The sequence below is a fragment of the Dermacentor andersoni genome, chromosome 6 (assembly GCF_023375885.2).
Source record: "Dermacentor andersoni chromosome 6, qqDerAnde1_hic_scaffold, whole genome shotgun sequence".
In the NCBI taxonomy this organism is placed as follows: domain Eukaryota; kingdom Metazoa; phylum Arthropoda; class Arachnida; order Ixodida; family Ixodidae; genus Dermacentor; species Dermacentor andersoni.
Window position 1 is genome coordinate 164,060,628 of NC_092819.1, and position 18,741 is coordinate 164,079,368.

Genomic DNA, 18,741 nt, shown 5'->3' on the forward strand with positions numbered 1-18,741 from the left:
AACAATGAAATAAAACAGCGATTTGCTTCATAGAGTGGCCAACAATTTCGTTTCAGTCGCACCATCCCATAGTGCACCCACTTAAACAGGAGTGGGCAAATATTTGAAGTTTCGAATGCGATACGAATATTACGCACAAATTATCCATATTCATATTTGAAAAGTAATTGTACCCGGCATTTTTAAATAGTCAGAACTAACCATATATTTCGCTATAGCAAACTGTAAAAATCTGGTTACAGTTCTGTATCTGCTAAACAAGGTATTGCAACTTATGAGGGTGAAATAACAACAGAAATAACAACAGAAGTTTTTGAAACAATGCAGGAAAAAATTAGGTAATGCAAGCTTTGCTTTTCTTTCATGCCAGAAGCCCGCACAACGACCTGTGATTTTCGCTTGCAATCTGTCATTTAGTGTTTTTGGCAGTATAGTCATTTAGCAGTTTTATATTTTAAGCTACAGCCATTGATGTTTTCCTTGCAACAGGGCCTCTTGCATATGTTTAGAGCACAGAAGTGCTTCAGCAGCTTTATTTTTTTCATCTTCCACAAGCTCTCATCTTTTTTTTGGCAATTATTCATTGTTCTTAAGAGCTAGTCGTACAGCAGCCATTAATTCTTGGAAAGCTTGTTTGCAACCAGGTTCTAAAGTTGTTGAGAGGTACCTGTGCAATTTTCTTGGTGACACTTAGTGATCCTGTGTTTAAAACTGATCTTTTGTCCCTGATAATTGTCTGTTTAGCACTTGTCAGTACACACCTAGTGCCTACTTTTACTGAAATCAATATTCCTGCTGTAAATATGTGTGTCTGCATTTGACTATTCCATATTCAATTCAATATTCAGTACTTCCTATTTGTACAATAACACCTAGTTAATTCCACCTTTGTTAATTCGGAAAATTGGATAATTCGGACTCGTTCCCCAGTCGTGGAAGCATATTGTTGCTACACAACATAGACATGGCACGAAGGAAGATGAAGACGGGCATCTGGACTTGGCTCGTGCTGGTCACCATCTTGGTCTATGGCTGCCCTGCTCTTGTAAATACGTCGTAGTTGGTTCCTTTATTTGCATCTCTCCGCACATAACATTTCGGTGGAGGTGCTGGGTATCGATCCCAGTACCTTTCGCATCGTACAATATGCATTATTTAATTCATTTCATTTATTTTCACCTTAAAGGCCCGAAGGCTATACATAAGGAGGGGGCGTACAAGGTGTAATATACAATTCACCAAAACTCAAAGGGAAGAAAAAAACGCAGTACAGAAGGTAAGCAATCCAAGAGCAATGACAATATTACAAAGCGGGACATAAAAGAGCATTCTAAAACAGCATAGGACGAGTATATTCAGTTAGATTGCCACATGTGATTGTTTAGTATATTGTGGAAAGTTTGTCGGTTACTGCACGTGACTATATTATCAGGTAGGTTGTTCCATAGTGTTATACCATTGGGAAAGAATGATTTATTCATGGCAGAACTTCGGCCGTCGATTGGTGCTGTATGGTGGCTGTGGTTTATGCGGGATGAAGTTCGATGTAGTGGTTGCAGAAGAACGTGTCGTGATTGAGGGTGATAGAAAAAAACCATGGATAAGGCACAGTCGGGAAACGATACGACAAGATTCAAGTGACGGCAGATTGAGTGATTCTTTCAGAGCGGTGATGCTGGTATCGTTTGAGTATTGGGAGCATATAAAACGGGGGGCACGGTTTTGGATCCTTTCAGAATCGTTGGTAAGATAAGTTTGTGAGGGGAGCCAAATTGAACAAGCATACTCGAGTTTCGGTTGCACAAAGGTTTGATGAGCTAGCTTTTTTATGTCTGGTGATGCTAATTTCAAGTTGCGGCAAATGTATCCGAGTGTGTGTGAGGCTTCTGCGCAGATGGATTGAATATGGGTTGACCGTGATAGCGACGGTGACATATGCACTCCGAGATATTTGTATGACAATGTACGGCTAACCGGTAATGATTTGATTCTATAGGTGTAACGTGCTGTGCTGATTTTGCTGGTGAAAGACATCATTTTACATTTAGTAAGGTTTAATGGCATGACTGATTTATCGCACCAAGTTGCAATTAATCCTAGGTCACGTAGAAGTGTAGTGCTGACGTCTGGATTACGGATGGGAGAGTATAAAATGCAGTCATCGGCAAAAAGTCTTAACTTGGTTAGTATGTTAGTAAGCAAGTCATTTATGTATATCAGGAAGAGAAGCGAGGAGAGACAGGCACCCTGGGATACGCCTGACGTTACGTCAGAGAGAGGCGAGTCATAGTTATTAGCAGTCGTGAACTGCTTCCCGAGTTTAAAAAAAATTTTCTAGCCAGGAAATTATGTTGGGAGGAATTCCAAGATTGCACAGCTTAGAGAGTAATTGGTTATGAGGGACATGGTTGAATGCCTTAGAAAAATCTAAAATTATGGCGTCAATTTGAATGTTTTCGTCCATGTAATGTAGTATATCATGTGTGAATTCTGCCAGTTGAATTTCACACAACTGTTTCCGGAAACCGTGTTGGTAATGAAAGAAAAGAATTGATGGATTCCAGATAGGTCACTAGGTTTGAAGCTATGATATGTTCGAGCATTTTCGATGGGATGCTGGTTAAAGGATATAAAACGGTAGTTTGCTGAGATCGCGCGATTACCTGCTTTAAAAATTGTGATAACCTGAGCTTTCTTCCAGTTGTCAGGGACGTTTCCTGTTTGTAATGACTGTAATGGCTTGAGACTGAATGGTACCTTCTAGTAATTTGCTGTTAATATTGTCACAGCCAGCCGAGGATGAAAATTTGAGATCGTTAATCAGTTTAACTCTTCCTTCTGGGCATATTTCAATTCCTGGCATTGCTGTAAAGTCAGAATCGAGCAATGTTCCTGTATCAGTTGTATTATTAGCAGCGGAAAACACAGACGAAAAATGGTCGTTTAAAGCAGAAGCGCAATGCATGGCATCGACAGGGTCTCCGTTAGCGTTTGTGAGGTCTATTCGATTAGGTTGTGACGTAGATGAAAGCGTGCGACAAAATTTGTTAGTGCTTGTTTGAAGTATTGATAGTAGGTCGTCAGAAAAAAATTTGCTTTTTGCAGCTTTAAGTTCATTTAAGTATTGTTTAACGCATGAGCGGTACCGCTCCCATGCAGTTGCACTTTGGTTTAGGTGAACCGTTCTGTGGAGGTGTTTCTTGCGGTTGCATAATATTTTAAGCTGTTTGTTAAACCATTAGCAGTTAGAATCGTATTTAATAAGTCTAGTAGGGATGTATTTGTTGTTGAGGTTGAGTATTGTAGTCCTAAAAAGTTCCCAATTAGCATTGACATTTTGGGTTAGGTATGTATTCCTAAAGTTAACTAAGAAATTGGGGAATTAAAAATTAATGGCATCAAAATTTCCTCTCTTGTAATCTGTGATTACTTTCTGAGTAGGTGATTTATTTTTCAGAGAAGTGCCGATGCAAATATGAATTAGATTGTGGTCACTAAGACCAGGGAGCATATTAATGGTTTTTATGTCATCAGGGCACGTAGTTAGTAGGAGGTCGAGGATACTATTACCCCTGGTAGGGCAAGTTATGGTCTGGTGAAGATTGAAAGCAACGGCCAGCTGATTGCTGGATAATTGAAGTCCCCAAATAGAAATATTCGTGCTTTAGTATATTTACTTGTTACTGTAGTTAGGGATTCATGAAGTAGGTTGCAGAAGTCAGGGTGGTTGTCCGGCGGCCTATAGCAGGCCCCCCCAAGAAAAAAAACAATTTCAAGGCTCCGTTTTATCCGAGTACCCACATTAATTCTATGTTTTCGTCATTGAGGATGTGTGAGGAAGGTAGGGCATTTTTAATGGCAATAAGCACGCCGCCTCCTTTCTTGCCTTTTCTATCACGCCGAAAAATCGTGAAATGCTAATCTGAAGGAAACGCTTCTGTATCTGTGATGTCTTCGTGCAACCATGTTTCAGTTAGTACCACTACGTCAGCACTGATATCATTGATGAAACTGTGAAGTTCGTCGCATTTAGGGATTATGCTTCATATGTTAGCAAATGCAGTGTTTAAGTTTAGAAATGCCATAGGGTGGATACACGTGTTACACGAAGTGGAACGTTTCTAAACATGTCATGTGCTGCCTTTAGAAGCGGCATCTGATGATGAGTTCTTCTGCAATGTAATGACAGGTGAGTTGCCGAATTCCATGATGCTGTCAGTTTTCACGTCGTAGAAGTAGGCCTTGTTCCCAACAATAAGTTTGTCCACCCTCAACTGAAACGCACACTATTGTGGCCGAATGAATTGCAGAAGCTTAGCTCGTGCAACGCGAGTGGCTGCAGCAAAGTAGGTAATCTCTCCCAGCGAAGGCCGTTTCCTTTAGCTTATTTCCACTGTTGATCATTTTTTCTTTTGTTTTAAAGTGAACCAGCTTTATTATGATTGGGCATTTTTTCTTGTGCGCAAATTTTCTAATTCGATGAGCTTGCTCAATGGCATTTGGTTCAAGGGTAATACCAAGTTGATTATTGCAAAATTTTGTGACGCTAAGCTGTGATTCTTCCCACGTTTCTTTTGCAGAGTCGTCAATTCCTAGGAAAAGAAGATTGTTACGGTGCAGGTGATTACTAGCGTCGGTATTAGCAGCTTTTAGTGTTTCCATTTCACATTTCTTCAGGTATGGCGTTCGATGAGGGCTCAATTTGGACAGATTCCAGCGATGTAATTCGGTTTGTTAGTGTTGAGAGAACTGTTTCATGGTTAGTTTGCACTGCTTCGAGCTGGTTAATTTCTGAGCGAATTGTTAAGACATTTTCCTCGAGCTGCTTGATAGTGTCAAAGATAGCTTCTATCTGAGCTATAGCTTGGCCGGGGTTGAGCTCCACATCACCGGATAACAATAAAATGAACTGTGACAGCAATGTAGGGCAAACACATCGTAACACGTACATAACAAGTTCCGTAATTTGAAGTCATAGGGGCACGACACCGCGACAAGGAAGTGGTTACTGGTAGAGTATTGCTTAGAATGGCTAAGGTAACCAACCTGGAATGATACGAGCGGCGTGATCATACTGCGCCAAGCGGCGTCATGCCCCGGGCTTTCGGTGGTTGGTCATAGATTAAGTAGGGTGTGCTCGCCCCACTGCCAGGCGAAGTTGCAGGCACAGGCTGGTGTCAGCAGGCTGGTGATGGGTATTGAGTTTTGGGATTGATCCAGGCGGCATAGGCCGGTGGGTGTTACTAGCACGAGTAGGTCTCCGGGTGGGGACCAGGCGCAGTCATACAGTCCAGCGGTAACAGCAACCCAGCTTGCCAAGATCTGGAATGATACGAGCGGCCTGATCATTCTGCACCAAGCAGTGTCGTGCCTTGTTCTCGTGCAATGTCCTCAAACTCTCGTTAATTTGGATGTATTTGGGTGCAGACAGTTTAATTTAGACAACCCTCGAAATGTCGCAAAACAAAGCCGCACTAGCAACCAACCGAAACGAAGCGACAGAGTCTGCATTTCCATAGTCATCAGCGGAAGCCATGCGGGAAGACAAGAACGAGCATGGGAATGAACACTTGCAGCCTATTTGGGCCTTTATATCCTTTATTCTTGTGTACACGACACCGCACTGCACGCGGCACCGCATTGGCCGTGTGCATTCAGAACTGCGTGGTCACCAATCATGATCGTGCCAGTAGTGACTGCAGTGCTCAGCGGTTGCGGCAAACTAGTTTTCTTTTCACTCAGCACAATGGGCACGTAATATCAAACACGGCAGAAGCTGTTCAGGATGAAGAGCGATTCTACTGCGGCCCACACGCTGGCAGCAAACCTGTCAACTGTTGCCGACCAGCTCACTGGTAAAAAATGCCGCAGTAGTAAAAGGCGTGTCTCGGATGAAGATTCAAGCCTTCACTGCTGCAAGTGCTAATCAGTCATGAGGTAACAAGAATTGCAGCTTTTGCACTGCTTTTGTGCAAAATAGGAACAGGGTTTGCCGATTCTGTCAGTAAATAGAAGCACGTTGATTTAGTAAGCACTTGATTATTGTTGTCTTGATACCCTCGACATCGACATTCAGTTAATTCGGACATTTTTTCCAGTCCTGTGAAATCCGAACGAATGACGTTTTGCTGTATTTGATTTGCATTACAAAAAATTGATATTCGCCCATCTATATTTCGAACTTTGACTGAAGTTAGCTGGGACACCCTGTACACGTGAGCTACTAAATTCTGTCAATGAGCATGTAAAGCTGGGAGCTGTTAAATTTAAATTAGTTTAGATTTATGTTAAAGTTATTTAGGTTCGATGAGCTCTGCACAAATGTCTCCGTCCAATAATTCGAACTCGGAGTGGATCACTAGAAGGTCCGAAATACTAGATTTGACAGAAAGTGACTTTATTCCACAAAAGTCTAAGAAAGGTGTGCCGTATTCTTGGATAGTCACTTTCAGAAATACATTTCGGCATCACTAATGTGAGACACATTGGAGTTTACAGGCGATGGCATTCTCGACACTGTGCCCGGCATACTGTCTTTTGTGTGACTAGCAGAAGACACACCGACGTCTACAAGCGACAGCATTGCTGGTTCAGTGTCAAGCACACTATCTTGTTATGACAGTGCAGAAACGCTGCTGCCTGTTGATGCATCCGATGCTAGTCACGCGTTGCTATGTGCGTACACGCTTGCCTTTGGCCTAGGTAATCCGTGGCCATGACTTTCCAGGGTTGCCTTTCATACACTGTTCACACTTTTCATGCTTCATCAGTGGTCAGAGTGATATGTTATGTCCTTGAACAATTTTAATATTGATTTTCATAGCTTTTTCATAGCTTTTTCTTTACATAACTTCCCTGTGCTTCCTCTGCTGTTCTGAACTCTTCTTCGTTCCCTTCAAGTTAAGCTTCTTTGTTTTAATAACAATAATATAATAGTAACAATAAGCTTTATTTTCATCAAAGCGATGCAGGGGCCATAGGTAAAAGCTGCTGAACAGCTTGACTAGAGCCCACGCTCCGCTCTACAAGGCAATACAGAAGCATACATGAGATATACAGGAATCTAACAAAAGTCAACGCAAAATTGGTTCGATTTAATGCATTATGAGGAAATCAATATTAAAATTGTTCAAGGACATAACATATCACGTGGCGCAGTTCCTGAACTGTAGTACGACCTAAATCAATTGCACATTTATTCAGTATATTAAGAAGTTTAGGCAAAACGAATGATAGTGCACCCATAGAGTAGTTAGCACGGGGAGTGACCACCTTCCAATATTCAGACTGACGTATAGTATAGGATGTGGGCTTTATTTGCAGCTTGGCTAGCTTGCGAAAAAAACTTGAAATTTTCTTTTAATTCACGCCTAAATATATATGCCAAGTATATCGTCCGCAGGCTAATAGGCAGGCTCCTTAAAGGCGGCGTATTGAGGCCTGCATCCGAGAGTGCTCGTATAAGATCTATTGTGGTGCGACACAGCTGCTTGTAGAGAACACTTCCACCCTCCTGGGAATCCTACTTATATGAAACTTGCCAAGGTTGACGACTGGGCGTGTTGGTATAGCATATTAGAGGTTGGATTGCACAACATTTTGATTTGTTGGTAATCATCAACAGGTTTGTTGATGATTATTTAGTTTTAGTGGACAACGTTGATAACAAGAATCAGTTGCTGTTGACACACCTTGAAAGAATTTTCAGAGAGGAGCTAGAGCCATTGGTGATCACAAGTGAAGAGCCAGACGGTGGAGCAATTAGGTTGCTCGACTTAAAACTAAGTCTGGGCTCCAGTCATTGTTGTTGGCAATACTAACCACATGCAAATAAGCCTCTTTTGCCCTTTCGAACCTGCGCATTAGAAAATCGTAAAACGAGGCATAGTTAAGTCATGTTACAGAAACGCGTTGCAAAAATCGTGCCGTCATAGCCTTGCTGACAGCTTTCGGGAGCAAATGCGCAGGCTCACAGAGGCAGGTTATCCTTTCCATGTATTAGTATCTGTGGCACAATGTTTGCTCAAGGAAATCGGAACCAGGGCACCGTTGTCTGGGAAGAAGCCTTGCGGTCCAAGCACACGAGAAAACATAGTGGTGATGCCGTACATTCATTCGATCGTGCACCGAGTAAAGAAAATTGGTAAAAGATGCGAGGTAAAAGTGGTGTTTTCCGCACCGGAAAAATTGCTGAGCATGTGTGCAAAGGTAAACCCAGGTGCCACACAGAAACGAGGCTGTGAAACACAACACAGAAAGAAGTCCGTCGACTGCACTGAGTGAGTGGTATATTCCATTCCACTTCAGTGTGGCAGAAAGTACATTGGACAGACTGGATAATGTTTAAATGAAAGATTAAAGCAACATGATTATATAACGTTTCAAAAACAGTCGCCGGACACCTTGGGATACATTATAGATATTGCGGATGTCGGCCATTTTTTAAGAATTGTAAGATTGTGAGCAAAGATGGCAGCCAAATAACGCGAGAGATAATTGAAGCTGCTAAGATTGCGCGTTTGGGAAGTATGTGCATGAGCACGCCCTCAGTCTCCCTTAGTGCAAAGAAATTAGATTTCCTCACGCACTAATCTGAAATTTTGTATCCTGTTCCTTATTTTGCGATGTCGAGTGCAGCAAAAACGGTCACATGACAAAGCCGGCTTGGTATTGGTAGATGGCCATGTTTGTCAAAAGAATTTTTGTTTTTTGTTTTTGTCGCTACCGCCCTCCCCCCTGAGTATCTTCCTGTATTTATTCCACTGACAAGGAAGTAAAACGATAGTTGCAAGTAGCGCTCTGTGGTGTGTGTTTCTCTTCTGTGTGTCTCGTCAGAATGTTGCGCAATCCGACCTCTAATATGCTATACCAACACGCCCAGTCGTCAACCTTGGCAAGTTTCATCTCTATTTCTGCTCGACTCAGTGGCAAAATTAGCGCACAGCCATGCAGTCAGAGTCCGAATTATCACACAATGTGCTGTAAGGTGTCAGAAATTTTTTATCCTCCTTATACATTAGGTCTCTAGTGCCAGTAGCAGAGTCACAGAACTGTCTGAATAATCAAATATGTCCAAATTATCGGTCAGCGACTGTAGTTTCCAAGCTTTGCTTGTGTGGTGCTGCCAGTATGAGTGTGAGAAGATACCTTTCTGCTCAATTCCTCATAGACCATGTGAGCTGTTTGGGTGAGCTTTGACAGAAGATACTGTAGTTCTCTGAGGACTGACTGCCAGAATTATTGCTAAAGGAGCAGTGATGTTGCTGTGATGCACGTCAAATACACTGATATTAGTGTCTGTAGAGTTCAAAAATACCACCTTGTGAGAGCCGAGATGGTATAACTAGTGCATTAAAGACAGAAGATGCAGTAGAAGTACCTTGTCTTTATTGTACTAGTTATAGCATGTCATCCCTCAAGAATGCACCACCTAACCCAGCATCTCCGTAGCTAAACTAGATCCTGATGAGAACATACCTTTGAAGGCTCTGTGCTATCGGGCATCTTTCTCTTTGCTCCTGTGGAGAGCTTTAGCATAGCATTACTGGCTGCCATGACTGCGCATTCACAGAGTTTACAAACCCCTGGATATCGCAAACCTGGACTGTGATTAGCTAAACAACATGGACATGCCAAGGCTGCTTGCTTTGATCTCATTTTGCCCGCGTTACTTGCTGTTCGTCGTGACAGCAAAAAATGAATGGTAAATTCAGCCATCACTTAATCTCATCTGACACTGAGGACAAAGTATTGGTGCTGTTTGGTCGTTATTATCGGGATGAGCTGTTCGTTTTGATGCTGCTTAAGCTGTGGCGTCATCTTTTAGAAGGACATTGACACACTTATCCACTCGGGTGTTATCTCTCGAGGCCCAGCAGCATCAGCACAAACAACTGATCTCAATGTAAAAGCAAAAAGCATTGCTTACGTTTTATCCTCAAAGTGAGGTGAGATTGAGCGATGGGTGAATTTACTGTTTGTTTTTTACGCACAAGCGTAACTGTTCAGCTCTTGAAATCAGCAGTGTCTGTCTGAAGCTGTGAAGAAAGCGAATGAGGAAGGTGCCTGGAGGTGAAGAAAATCACGTTCAGGGAAACTACGAAGAAGTGCGAGCACATGGCAAAGTGGTGTCACCTAGAGGAAAGTGTAAGTAATGTTGAGCAAAGGTGGGAAAGACAAGCAAGGTAAAGTGTCGCGGACAATGAAGGTAGGCAGAGGCACGCTGGTCAGTTGCTACAGGTATTGCTTGCGATACAGACATACTGGGAGAACATAATTCTCATATGCTGTGTGTGTAAGTGAAAGCGTGCGACTGTGAGCCGACAATAGCGGCTCAATCTCGCGTGCACAAGAGAAGCGCGCCATATTTCGTTGTGCGCGTGACATTCGGGAAGGGGACGAAGGCGGGGCATTGTACTTCGGCTGCGCGTGGTCGCACTGGTTTTATCTTGAAAGCAATCTGCTTTGGGGTCACAGTCCAGGTGGGCTGACGCCTCGTAGCTTTGTGTGCACTGTTCTCACCCCTCACTTTACGTTGAAGCGTCACTTCACTCGCTGCTGCTGCCGTGATTCCTCACACCAACATCTTGACAGTGAACGTCCACGGTCATCGAGTGTGAAGTGTTCATGTTTGCCTGTGCACGCTGGCACCATGCTAGTTAATTTAGTTAGCAAGCGAATGTTTACGAAGGGGCATTCTACTCTGGCGGCTGCTCCGTATGGCACGGCCGTGCAAGCCCTGGTCTGAATACGATCTGCGATGTGGAAAGTGTAGGCGTCTAGGTGCACCAAAGGCCGATAGCGTCGTGTGCACTATAGCACCCATATGCCTGCAAGTCACCCACGTTCCTGAAGTGTAAAGTCACTGTAAATGCTTTTGTTCCCTATGAAGAGCAAGCAACACAGGCGAGTTACAATTGAAATGGACAGCCTTGGCTCGTCAATGTCATGCAATAACATTTCCAGCAAACTTACCAGATATTGATAATGGCAATGCTGTGCTGAGGCTGTCTAATATCTGCAGGGTAGTCCACAGATACCCAGTGAACACCTGGCATTCTGTGGTTGCGCAGGTCCTGTCGCACCTGCGAGTGCTGTTCACTGGTTTCGCACAGGGTGCTCCTGCCTGCTTTGTGCTGGCGGGAAACTTTCTATCGCGCTCCACAGGCCTCCAGAAAGACTGTGCACTCCTCAAAGGTCAGTGCACGAATGATGAATATCATAATGTCAAACTGCAGTGACTGAGATGAACCAAACACTACCAAAGGTCTGAGATAAGAATCTCACTCTTTATTGGGCAAATGCAAGACCAAAAACATGAGCAGTGCTCAAATCACAACAATAGCGACAAGTGCAGTAGTCTGTTATCATATCTAGTCTCTTGTATCGAGTGCATCCACATACATGCCAACTCTCCCGATTTGTCTGGGAGACTCTCGAATTCCGGCCAATCTTCCTGATTGTACAGGCATAGCCCTAAATCTCCAGAAAAACTGCCCTAACCCCACCGCAAGAAAAAAATTTAAAAGAGTGCGTTACACAGCACAACTGCATCGTAACTGCCATTAAGTGCTAGGTAGCTAGCCGAAATCAGATTTAAATGCAAGCTGTTTGTGCCCAGGCAGTGTAGGCCAAACTCGGGTCACTTCAGATCGAGATATGCATTAAGTGGCAGCTTTAGCTCGGGTGCTCCTATCTAAATACATGTAAAAGTAGAATTCGTATTTCTCGTCAACCACATCACCAAATTTGATGAGGTTTGTTGCATTTAAAACAAACACATTAAATCTTGTGACTGTTCGTTTCAATTTTAGATTTAGATTGTCAATTTTTGATTAAAAATTGGCAAAAATTGCAAATTTTCAGAAAACAAAACTATGAAGTTTATCTCTGACTCAGCAGTGAAAAATGATATCACAATTATGTGAATTGTATCCGATAGTACATCGAAAGCGGGCAAAATTGAAATGTTACACATGAATCTCAAAAAGTTTCGTAACATTAAAATACAGATTTCGCAAAACTGTTGCACAAAACGTAACTAATTCACGTAAGATATAAATTGGCATGTCAAATTTGTCCACTTTGAATGGTTTAATGGATGCCATTTACAGCACGACGATATCTGTTCTTGACGCAGAGCTATTAATTTGTAAATATTGTGCTTCTATTTTTCTTTTAACTTCCAAATTCTGTAAATTTTTTTTTTACAAAATTCAGGCGCTCAATTGAAAATCCGCTTCCAACAATCACTACAATATAATTACCTTTATCTCTCAAATGCAAAAAATTTCCTTAAAATCGGTCCAGGGGTTATCTCAGAAAAGCGTTTCTGCATTTTACATGTATTTGAATAGGCTGTGTCAGAGTTGGGCCTGAGCTACAGCTTCCTCTTTAGGAGTGCACGGAAGCCAAAGTAATAGGTTTCATTAGACCAATTCCCTTAAGTTAGCTTCGCCGCTACGCAGCCGTTTTCTGCAGTGAAGCATATTAATGAAAAAAAAAAAAAACCACTGTCATGGAACATAGTACTATTCAGTATGTGTTCCTTAATTATACATGTGCACATGCACCTACTCCAGTCACAGTACGAGCACTGAGACACCTAATGACTATGCTGGCAGCCATTCAGAGCTGTTTCTGATGTTGTTGTAGGGAAAAAAGAGTGAAATCTTCTTTCTGTTATTGTAGTGAAGAAACAATAGGGATCGAGAGTGAAATTGTCTGATGATTTTGTGGGATGACTAACAGCTTCAAGTGTTGGAGTCAGTAAAATGCGAAGGATGTGCATGATCTCTAAATTAATGGGAAAATGATTAATGCAAACAGTTTCCTTTTATTATATTGTAAGGAAGAAGAAGTGCGCTGTGCAGAGCTCCGCAGCCGGATTGCCAATGCTACTGAAGTGGGGCTCGGGCTAGACGCTGTTCCTTGTGTGACTGGCTAAGCCTACGCTGTTGCGTCTTCTTGTCCGCGTCCATCATGCCGTCCACAGCCATGTCGGACTTCTTTGCCATAATTGGTGGAGGTTTGCTGGGTCTCCTGTCATCCTGGAATTGCGCAGCCGGACTCTCCCTGCCATCATGACCACTGCAAGGGCCACGAGCTTACCACCACCTGCTCCCCAGTCCTCTGTATGCCCTGGCACACTCCGTCAGCGGGACCCTCCCATCTTCAGCGGCACTGATGACCACGACGTTGATGACTGGCTCTCATCATACGAACGCGTCAGCCTGAACAACAAATGGGATGACATCACGAAACTGACCACCGTCCCTTTTTACCTCCCCGGAATTGCCCACTTGTGGTTTCAGAACCACGAAAGCGAAGTCCTAAGCTGGACGGTAATCAAGACAAAGTTAGCGAGGTCTTCGGCCACCCTGCTGTTCAAAAGCTTCATGCCGAACAGCGTCTGCAGTCGCGCTCTCAGCAGCCTGGTGAGACCTTTACCAGCTACATCAAAGATGTCATCGATCTCTGTAAACGCGTTGATGCATCCATGACTGAGGGCAATAAAATCAAGCATATAATGAAGGGTATCGACGAGGACGCATTTCAGATGCTCATTTCAAAGAGCCCCTCTACTGTTGCACAAGTTATTGAACTGTGCCAAAGCTATGACGAGCTCCGCCGTCAACGCATCCTCACTCGCCGTCCCGTTCCCCATCACGAATCGTTGTCCGGCTTGACCTCCCCTATTCAAGATTCCACTCTCCTCTCGCAGATCAAGGCTTTCGTCCTTGAAGAAGTAGCTCTCCAGCTCTCCCTCATCTCCAACCCGCCGGAGTCAAGTTCGTCCCTTAGTCCGACCCTACGACATGTTATAGAAGAGCAAGTGTCCGAGGTCCTTCCTCTGGAACGAGCGCCTCAACTCACCGCTCCATTGACTTACGCCGACGCCGTCGCACGACCACGACCACCGACCTTCCGGGCTCCGCCTCCGATGCCTAGCCCTGTTTTTACCCCAACGCCGCCACGACCTCCAGCCCATCGAGTAATTAATCCCTGGCGCACACCGGACAATCGGCCCATCTGCTATTCGTGCGGTATTCCCGGACACGTTGCACGCTAGTGCCGCTGCCGTCCACTTCATCCACGTGACGACCCATGCACAGCCGCATACGACCATCCTTTGTCTTACGCTCGAGACCGCAATTTACCCCTTCCCGGCCCAAGCCTTCGCCCAGTTTCCGACCACCGTTTTCCTTCTCCTCGTCGTCGCTCGCTCTCCCCGATGCGTCGACGTCCCTCTACCGCTGACACGGAAAACTAAGTGGCGCAGTTCCCGAGGCAAGAACTGCGTCATCATCACAACGCTCAAGCCCTCTTCTTTCTCCGCCCAACGTTATTGACGTCGCTGTTGAAGGTGTTTCTGTGCTTGCCCTCATTGACACAGGTGCCGCCACATCTCTAATTGCCGAAAAACTATGCCGCTCAATACGAAAAGTCACGACGCCTTTCTTCGGTCCTTTACTCCGCATAGCCACAGCACAGCACGTCCAGCCGGTAGCTGCGTGCACCGCCAGACTTGAAATTCAAGGAATGGTCTACACAGTCGAGTTCCTCCTTCTTCCCCACTGTTCTCACGATATTATTTTAGGTTGGGACTTTCTCTCCCGTCACCAAGCTGTTATTGATTGCGCCCGTGCAGAAGTCGCCTTCTCTTCGCTTAGCAATGCCCTATCTGATGATGTTTCGCTTTCCTGCACCAAGTTGTCCCTCACTCACGACATCCATATACCTCCTCACGCATCCGTTCTGGCACCTGTATCCTGTTCCGTTGCCTCTGACTCTACCGTACTCTTCACGCCTTCCACTGCTTTTGTTCACCGCCACCTCTCACCACTTCCAACTGCGCTGCTTCGCCTTCAGGCTGGTGCTACTCACCTTCCTACACACAACCACTTCCCATTCTCAATTGCGTTGCTTCGCGGTGAATCTCTCGGCACTGTGGAGCCTTACAACACCATTACCACGTCGGAACTTCCTGTTGGATTGTCAGAGGTCAACACCCTCTACCGTAGTCCCGTACCTGCCACATCGCCTGAAGACGTTTTCAGCCACGTCATCGACAACGCCTTGAACCCCACGCAACGCCATGACCTTCTCCGTCTCCTCGAGAAATTTCGCCCTGCTTTTGACAGTCATAGCACTTCTCTGGGCCAAACGACGACTGTATGTCACCGTATTGACACCGGTTCTCACTCACCGCTACGGCAGCGACCCTACCGCGTCTCGTCGACAGAACGACGCGTCATTGATGAGCAAGTAGGTGACATGCTAAAGCGTGGTGTCATTGAACCGTCCGACAGCCCATGGGCATCGCCAATTGTTTTAGTTAAAAAGAAGGATGGCTCGATCTGCTTTTGCGTGTATTACCGCTGCCTAAACAAAATAACCCGAAAGGATGTTTATCCATTGCCGCGGATCGACGACGCCCTCGACAGCTTACAAGGTGCAGAGTTCTTTTCCTCCCTCGATCTACGCTCTGGTTATTGGCAGGTGCCTATGGCTGCAGAAGATAAGCCTAAAACTGCTTTCATCACACCAGATGGCTTATACGAATTTCGTGTGATGTCATTCGGACTTTGCAACGCGCCCGCGACTTTTGAGCAGATGATGGACACTATTCTTCGAGGCCTCAAATGGAACACGTGCTTGTGTTATTTGGATGATGTAGTAGTGTTCACACCAGATTTTCCTACTCACCTTCATCGCTTGGAGTAGGTTTTATGCTGTCTCAGTGACGCTGGCCTCCAAATAAATCTGAAAAAATGTCACTTTGGGGCACGCAAGTTGACAATTCTCAGACATGTCGTGTCGAAGGACGGCATTCTTCCTGATGCCGCTAAGCTCCGTGCTGTTAAAGAATTCCCGCGGCCAACGTCTCTAAAAGACTTGCGCAGTTTCATTGGCCTCTGCTCGTACTTCTGCCGCTTTATTCGAAATTTCGCTTCGATTATGGCACCTCTGACAGAGCTTCTTCGGGGAGACCCCAATCTTTCCACGTGGTCCCCGACTTGCGATGATGCCTTCGCGACGCTACGTCGCCTGCTCACAACACCACCGATACTGCGCCATTTCGATCTAACTGCTCCCACGGAAATCCATACGGATGCTAGCGGTGTTGGTCTTGCCACTATGCTCGCCCAGCGAAAGCCCAGCTGCCAAGAATATGTTGTTGCTTACGCGCGCCGCACTCTGATGAAAGCTGAAGCGAACTATTCCGTCACGGAAAAAGAATGTCTCGCGATCATCTGGGCCATCACAAAATTTCACCCATACCTGTACGGCCGGTCCTTCGATGTCGTTACCGATCACCACGCACTTTGCTGGTTGTCGTCTCTCAAGGATCCCTGCGGCCGCCTAGCCCGGTGGGCACTGAGGCTCCAAGAGTACGATATCCGGGTTGTCTACCGCTCAGGCAAGAAGCACGCCGATGCCGATGCTTTTTCGCGCTCGCCTGTCCATGCCGACGTTGTAAGTGTGTCCGTCCTAGACGACCCATTTCCATTCGCTTCTGTCGACATGGCTTTGGAGCAGCGCAAGGACTCCTGGATTTCATCTTTGATAGATTACATCTCTAATTCACCTACACGCCCACTATCCCGAGCGTTACGCCGACAAGCTTCGCACTTCGCCATCCGCGACAGAATTGTCTATCGCCGTAACTACAGTTCCGACGGCCGCAAAAAAATGGCTGCTTGTAATACCTCGGCAGCTCCGCACTGATGTATGCGCCGCTTTCCACGCCGACCCTCAGTGCGCACACGCTGGTCTCTTCAAGACCTACACCAGACTACGTCATAGGTTTTATTGGCGTGGTATGTACACATTTGTACAAAAGAACATTCGCTCTTGCACAGAATGTCAGCGCCGGAAGCCTGATCCTTGCCGCCCTTCTGGACCAATGCAACCTTTGCCGTGCCCTTCGCGACCCTTTGACCGGGTTGGGATAGACCTCTATGGGCCTCTGCCATACACAGCTGCTGGCAATCGCTGGTTCATTGTAGCTGTAAGACCATCTCACGAGGTACGCAGAAACGGCCGCTCTGCCAGCCGCGACGGCTCGTGACGTTGCTTCCTTCCTCCTTCAACGCTTCGTGCTACGTCACGGCGTTCCCTGCGAACTCCTGAGCGACCGTGGCCGCGTCTTTCTCGCCGATGTCATTCAAGGACTTCTCGCTGAATGCCGCATTATTCATCGCTGTACCACCGCATATCACCTGCAAACAAACGGATTGACAGAACGCTTTAACCGAACTCTTGGCGACATGCTTTCAATGTATGTCGCCTCCAACCACACCAACTGGGACCTCATCCTTCCCTATGTCACGTACGCCTACAATACGGCACCCCAGTCAACGATGGGGTTTTCTCCCTTCTTTCTTCTATATGGCCGCGAACCATCATTTCCCATTGACACTATTCTTCCTTACCGTCCCGACTTATCAGAGGGTACACCTGTTTCCGAAGCCGCCCGGTATGCAGAAGATTGTCGGCAACTAGCTCGCTCCCTTACAACGCAAGAACAAGCCCTACAGAAATTTCGTCATGACGACGGGCGCCCCCACCACCAGTTTTCGCCTGACGCTCTCGTTTGGTTATGGGTGCCTCCTACTTCGACACCAGGTGTCTCCTCCAAGTTTGTATCCCGATACCATGGGCCCTACCGGGTTCTACAGCAAACTTCTCCGGTGAACTACGTCATCGAACCTCTAACGCACCCTACGGACCTGCGTCGCCGAGGCCGCGAAACTGTGCACGTAGATCGGCTCAATCCGTATCACGAGCCCTTCGTCCTCACGACGCTTTAGGCCTCCTGTGCGGCTCCGTCTTCAGCGAGGGGGAAGTTGTAAGGAAGAAGAAATGCGCCGTGCAGAGCTCCGCAGCCGGATCGCCAATGCTACTGAAGTGGGGCTCGGGCTAGACGCTGTTGCTTGTGTGACTGGCTAAGCCTATGCTGTTGCGTCTTCTTGTCCGCGTCCATCGTGCTGTCCACAGCCGTGTTGGACTTCCTTGCGATAATATAAAGTTAATTAATTAGTATGCAAGATATAGGTATCTTGCTGCATTGATTATTTCTTGTAATTGTATTCCTTACCTAGCAAAGGGAGTTGTTAAATAACTATTCTTTGTGTGTGTGTGTGTGTGTGTGTGTGTGTGTGTGTGTGTGTGTGTGTGTGTGTGTGTGTGTGTGTGTGTGTGTGTGTGTGTGTGTGTGTGTGTGTGTGTGTGTGTGTGTGTGTGTGTGTGTGTGTGTGAGAGAGAGAGAGAGAGAGAGAACTTGTTTCGTGGCACTCAATTTATGTTTTGCAGTCCTCTTCATTCGTGCTCCAGGCTTGTGCGTGAGGGCAGGCGATGTTTCTAATGCTGCATGGCCAAACTGTTTTCTTGCTGTAGCCATTTTCTCACTTGTTCTCGCCACAGAGGGTTTCAAGGCACTGGCCGACATGCTCAGCGAGTTCCCGCTCCTAGTCAAGCACTCGCGCTTCATCTTCGTCCCGGGACCCAAGGACCCTGGCCTCTCCAACGTGCTGCCCAGGTCAGCCTGTCACTGACATAGTGAGCGCTGCTGCAAGATTGGGCGCTACTATCAACTCATAATTTTCGTGCCATTGCAGTGCTCTTTATTTCACCTCACATTCTATCACTTATAGTGGTCGACAATAGTAGATGAACATGCCAATACAACATTTTAACAGTGGGGACTTGTCTTTGCCAGGGAAACAACTTGGCAAT

General features: G+C 45.7%; 1 protein-coding gene across 1 annotated transcript in view; it reads left to right on the forward strand.

The window, feature by feature from the left end:
- The window catches only part of PolE2 (DNA polymerase epsilon subunit 2), a 123,792-nt gene that overhangs the window by 62,402 nt on the left and 42,649 nt on the right, over positions 1 to 18,741 (forward strand). Inside the window, exons 8-9 of the mRNA XM_050172274.3 lie at positions 11,073 to 11,196; positions 18,430 to 18,544. Coding sequence (XP_050028231.2) covers positions 11,073 to 11,196; positions 18,430 to 18,544 — 239 coding nt within the window. The remainder of the gene's footprint in view (positions 1 to 11,072; positions 11,197 to 18,429; positions 18,545 to 18,741) is intronic.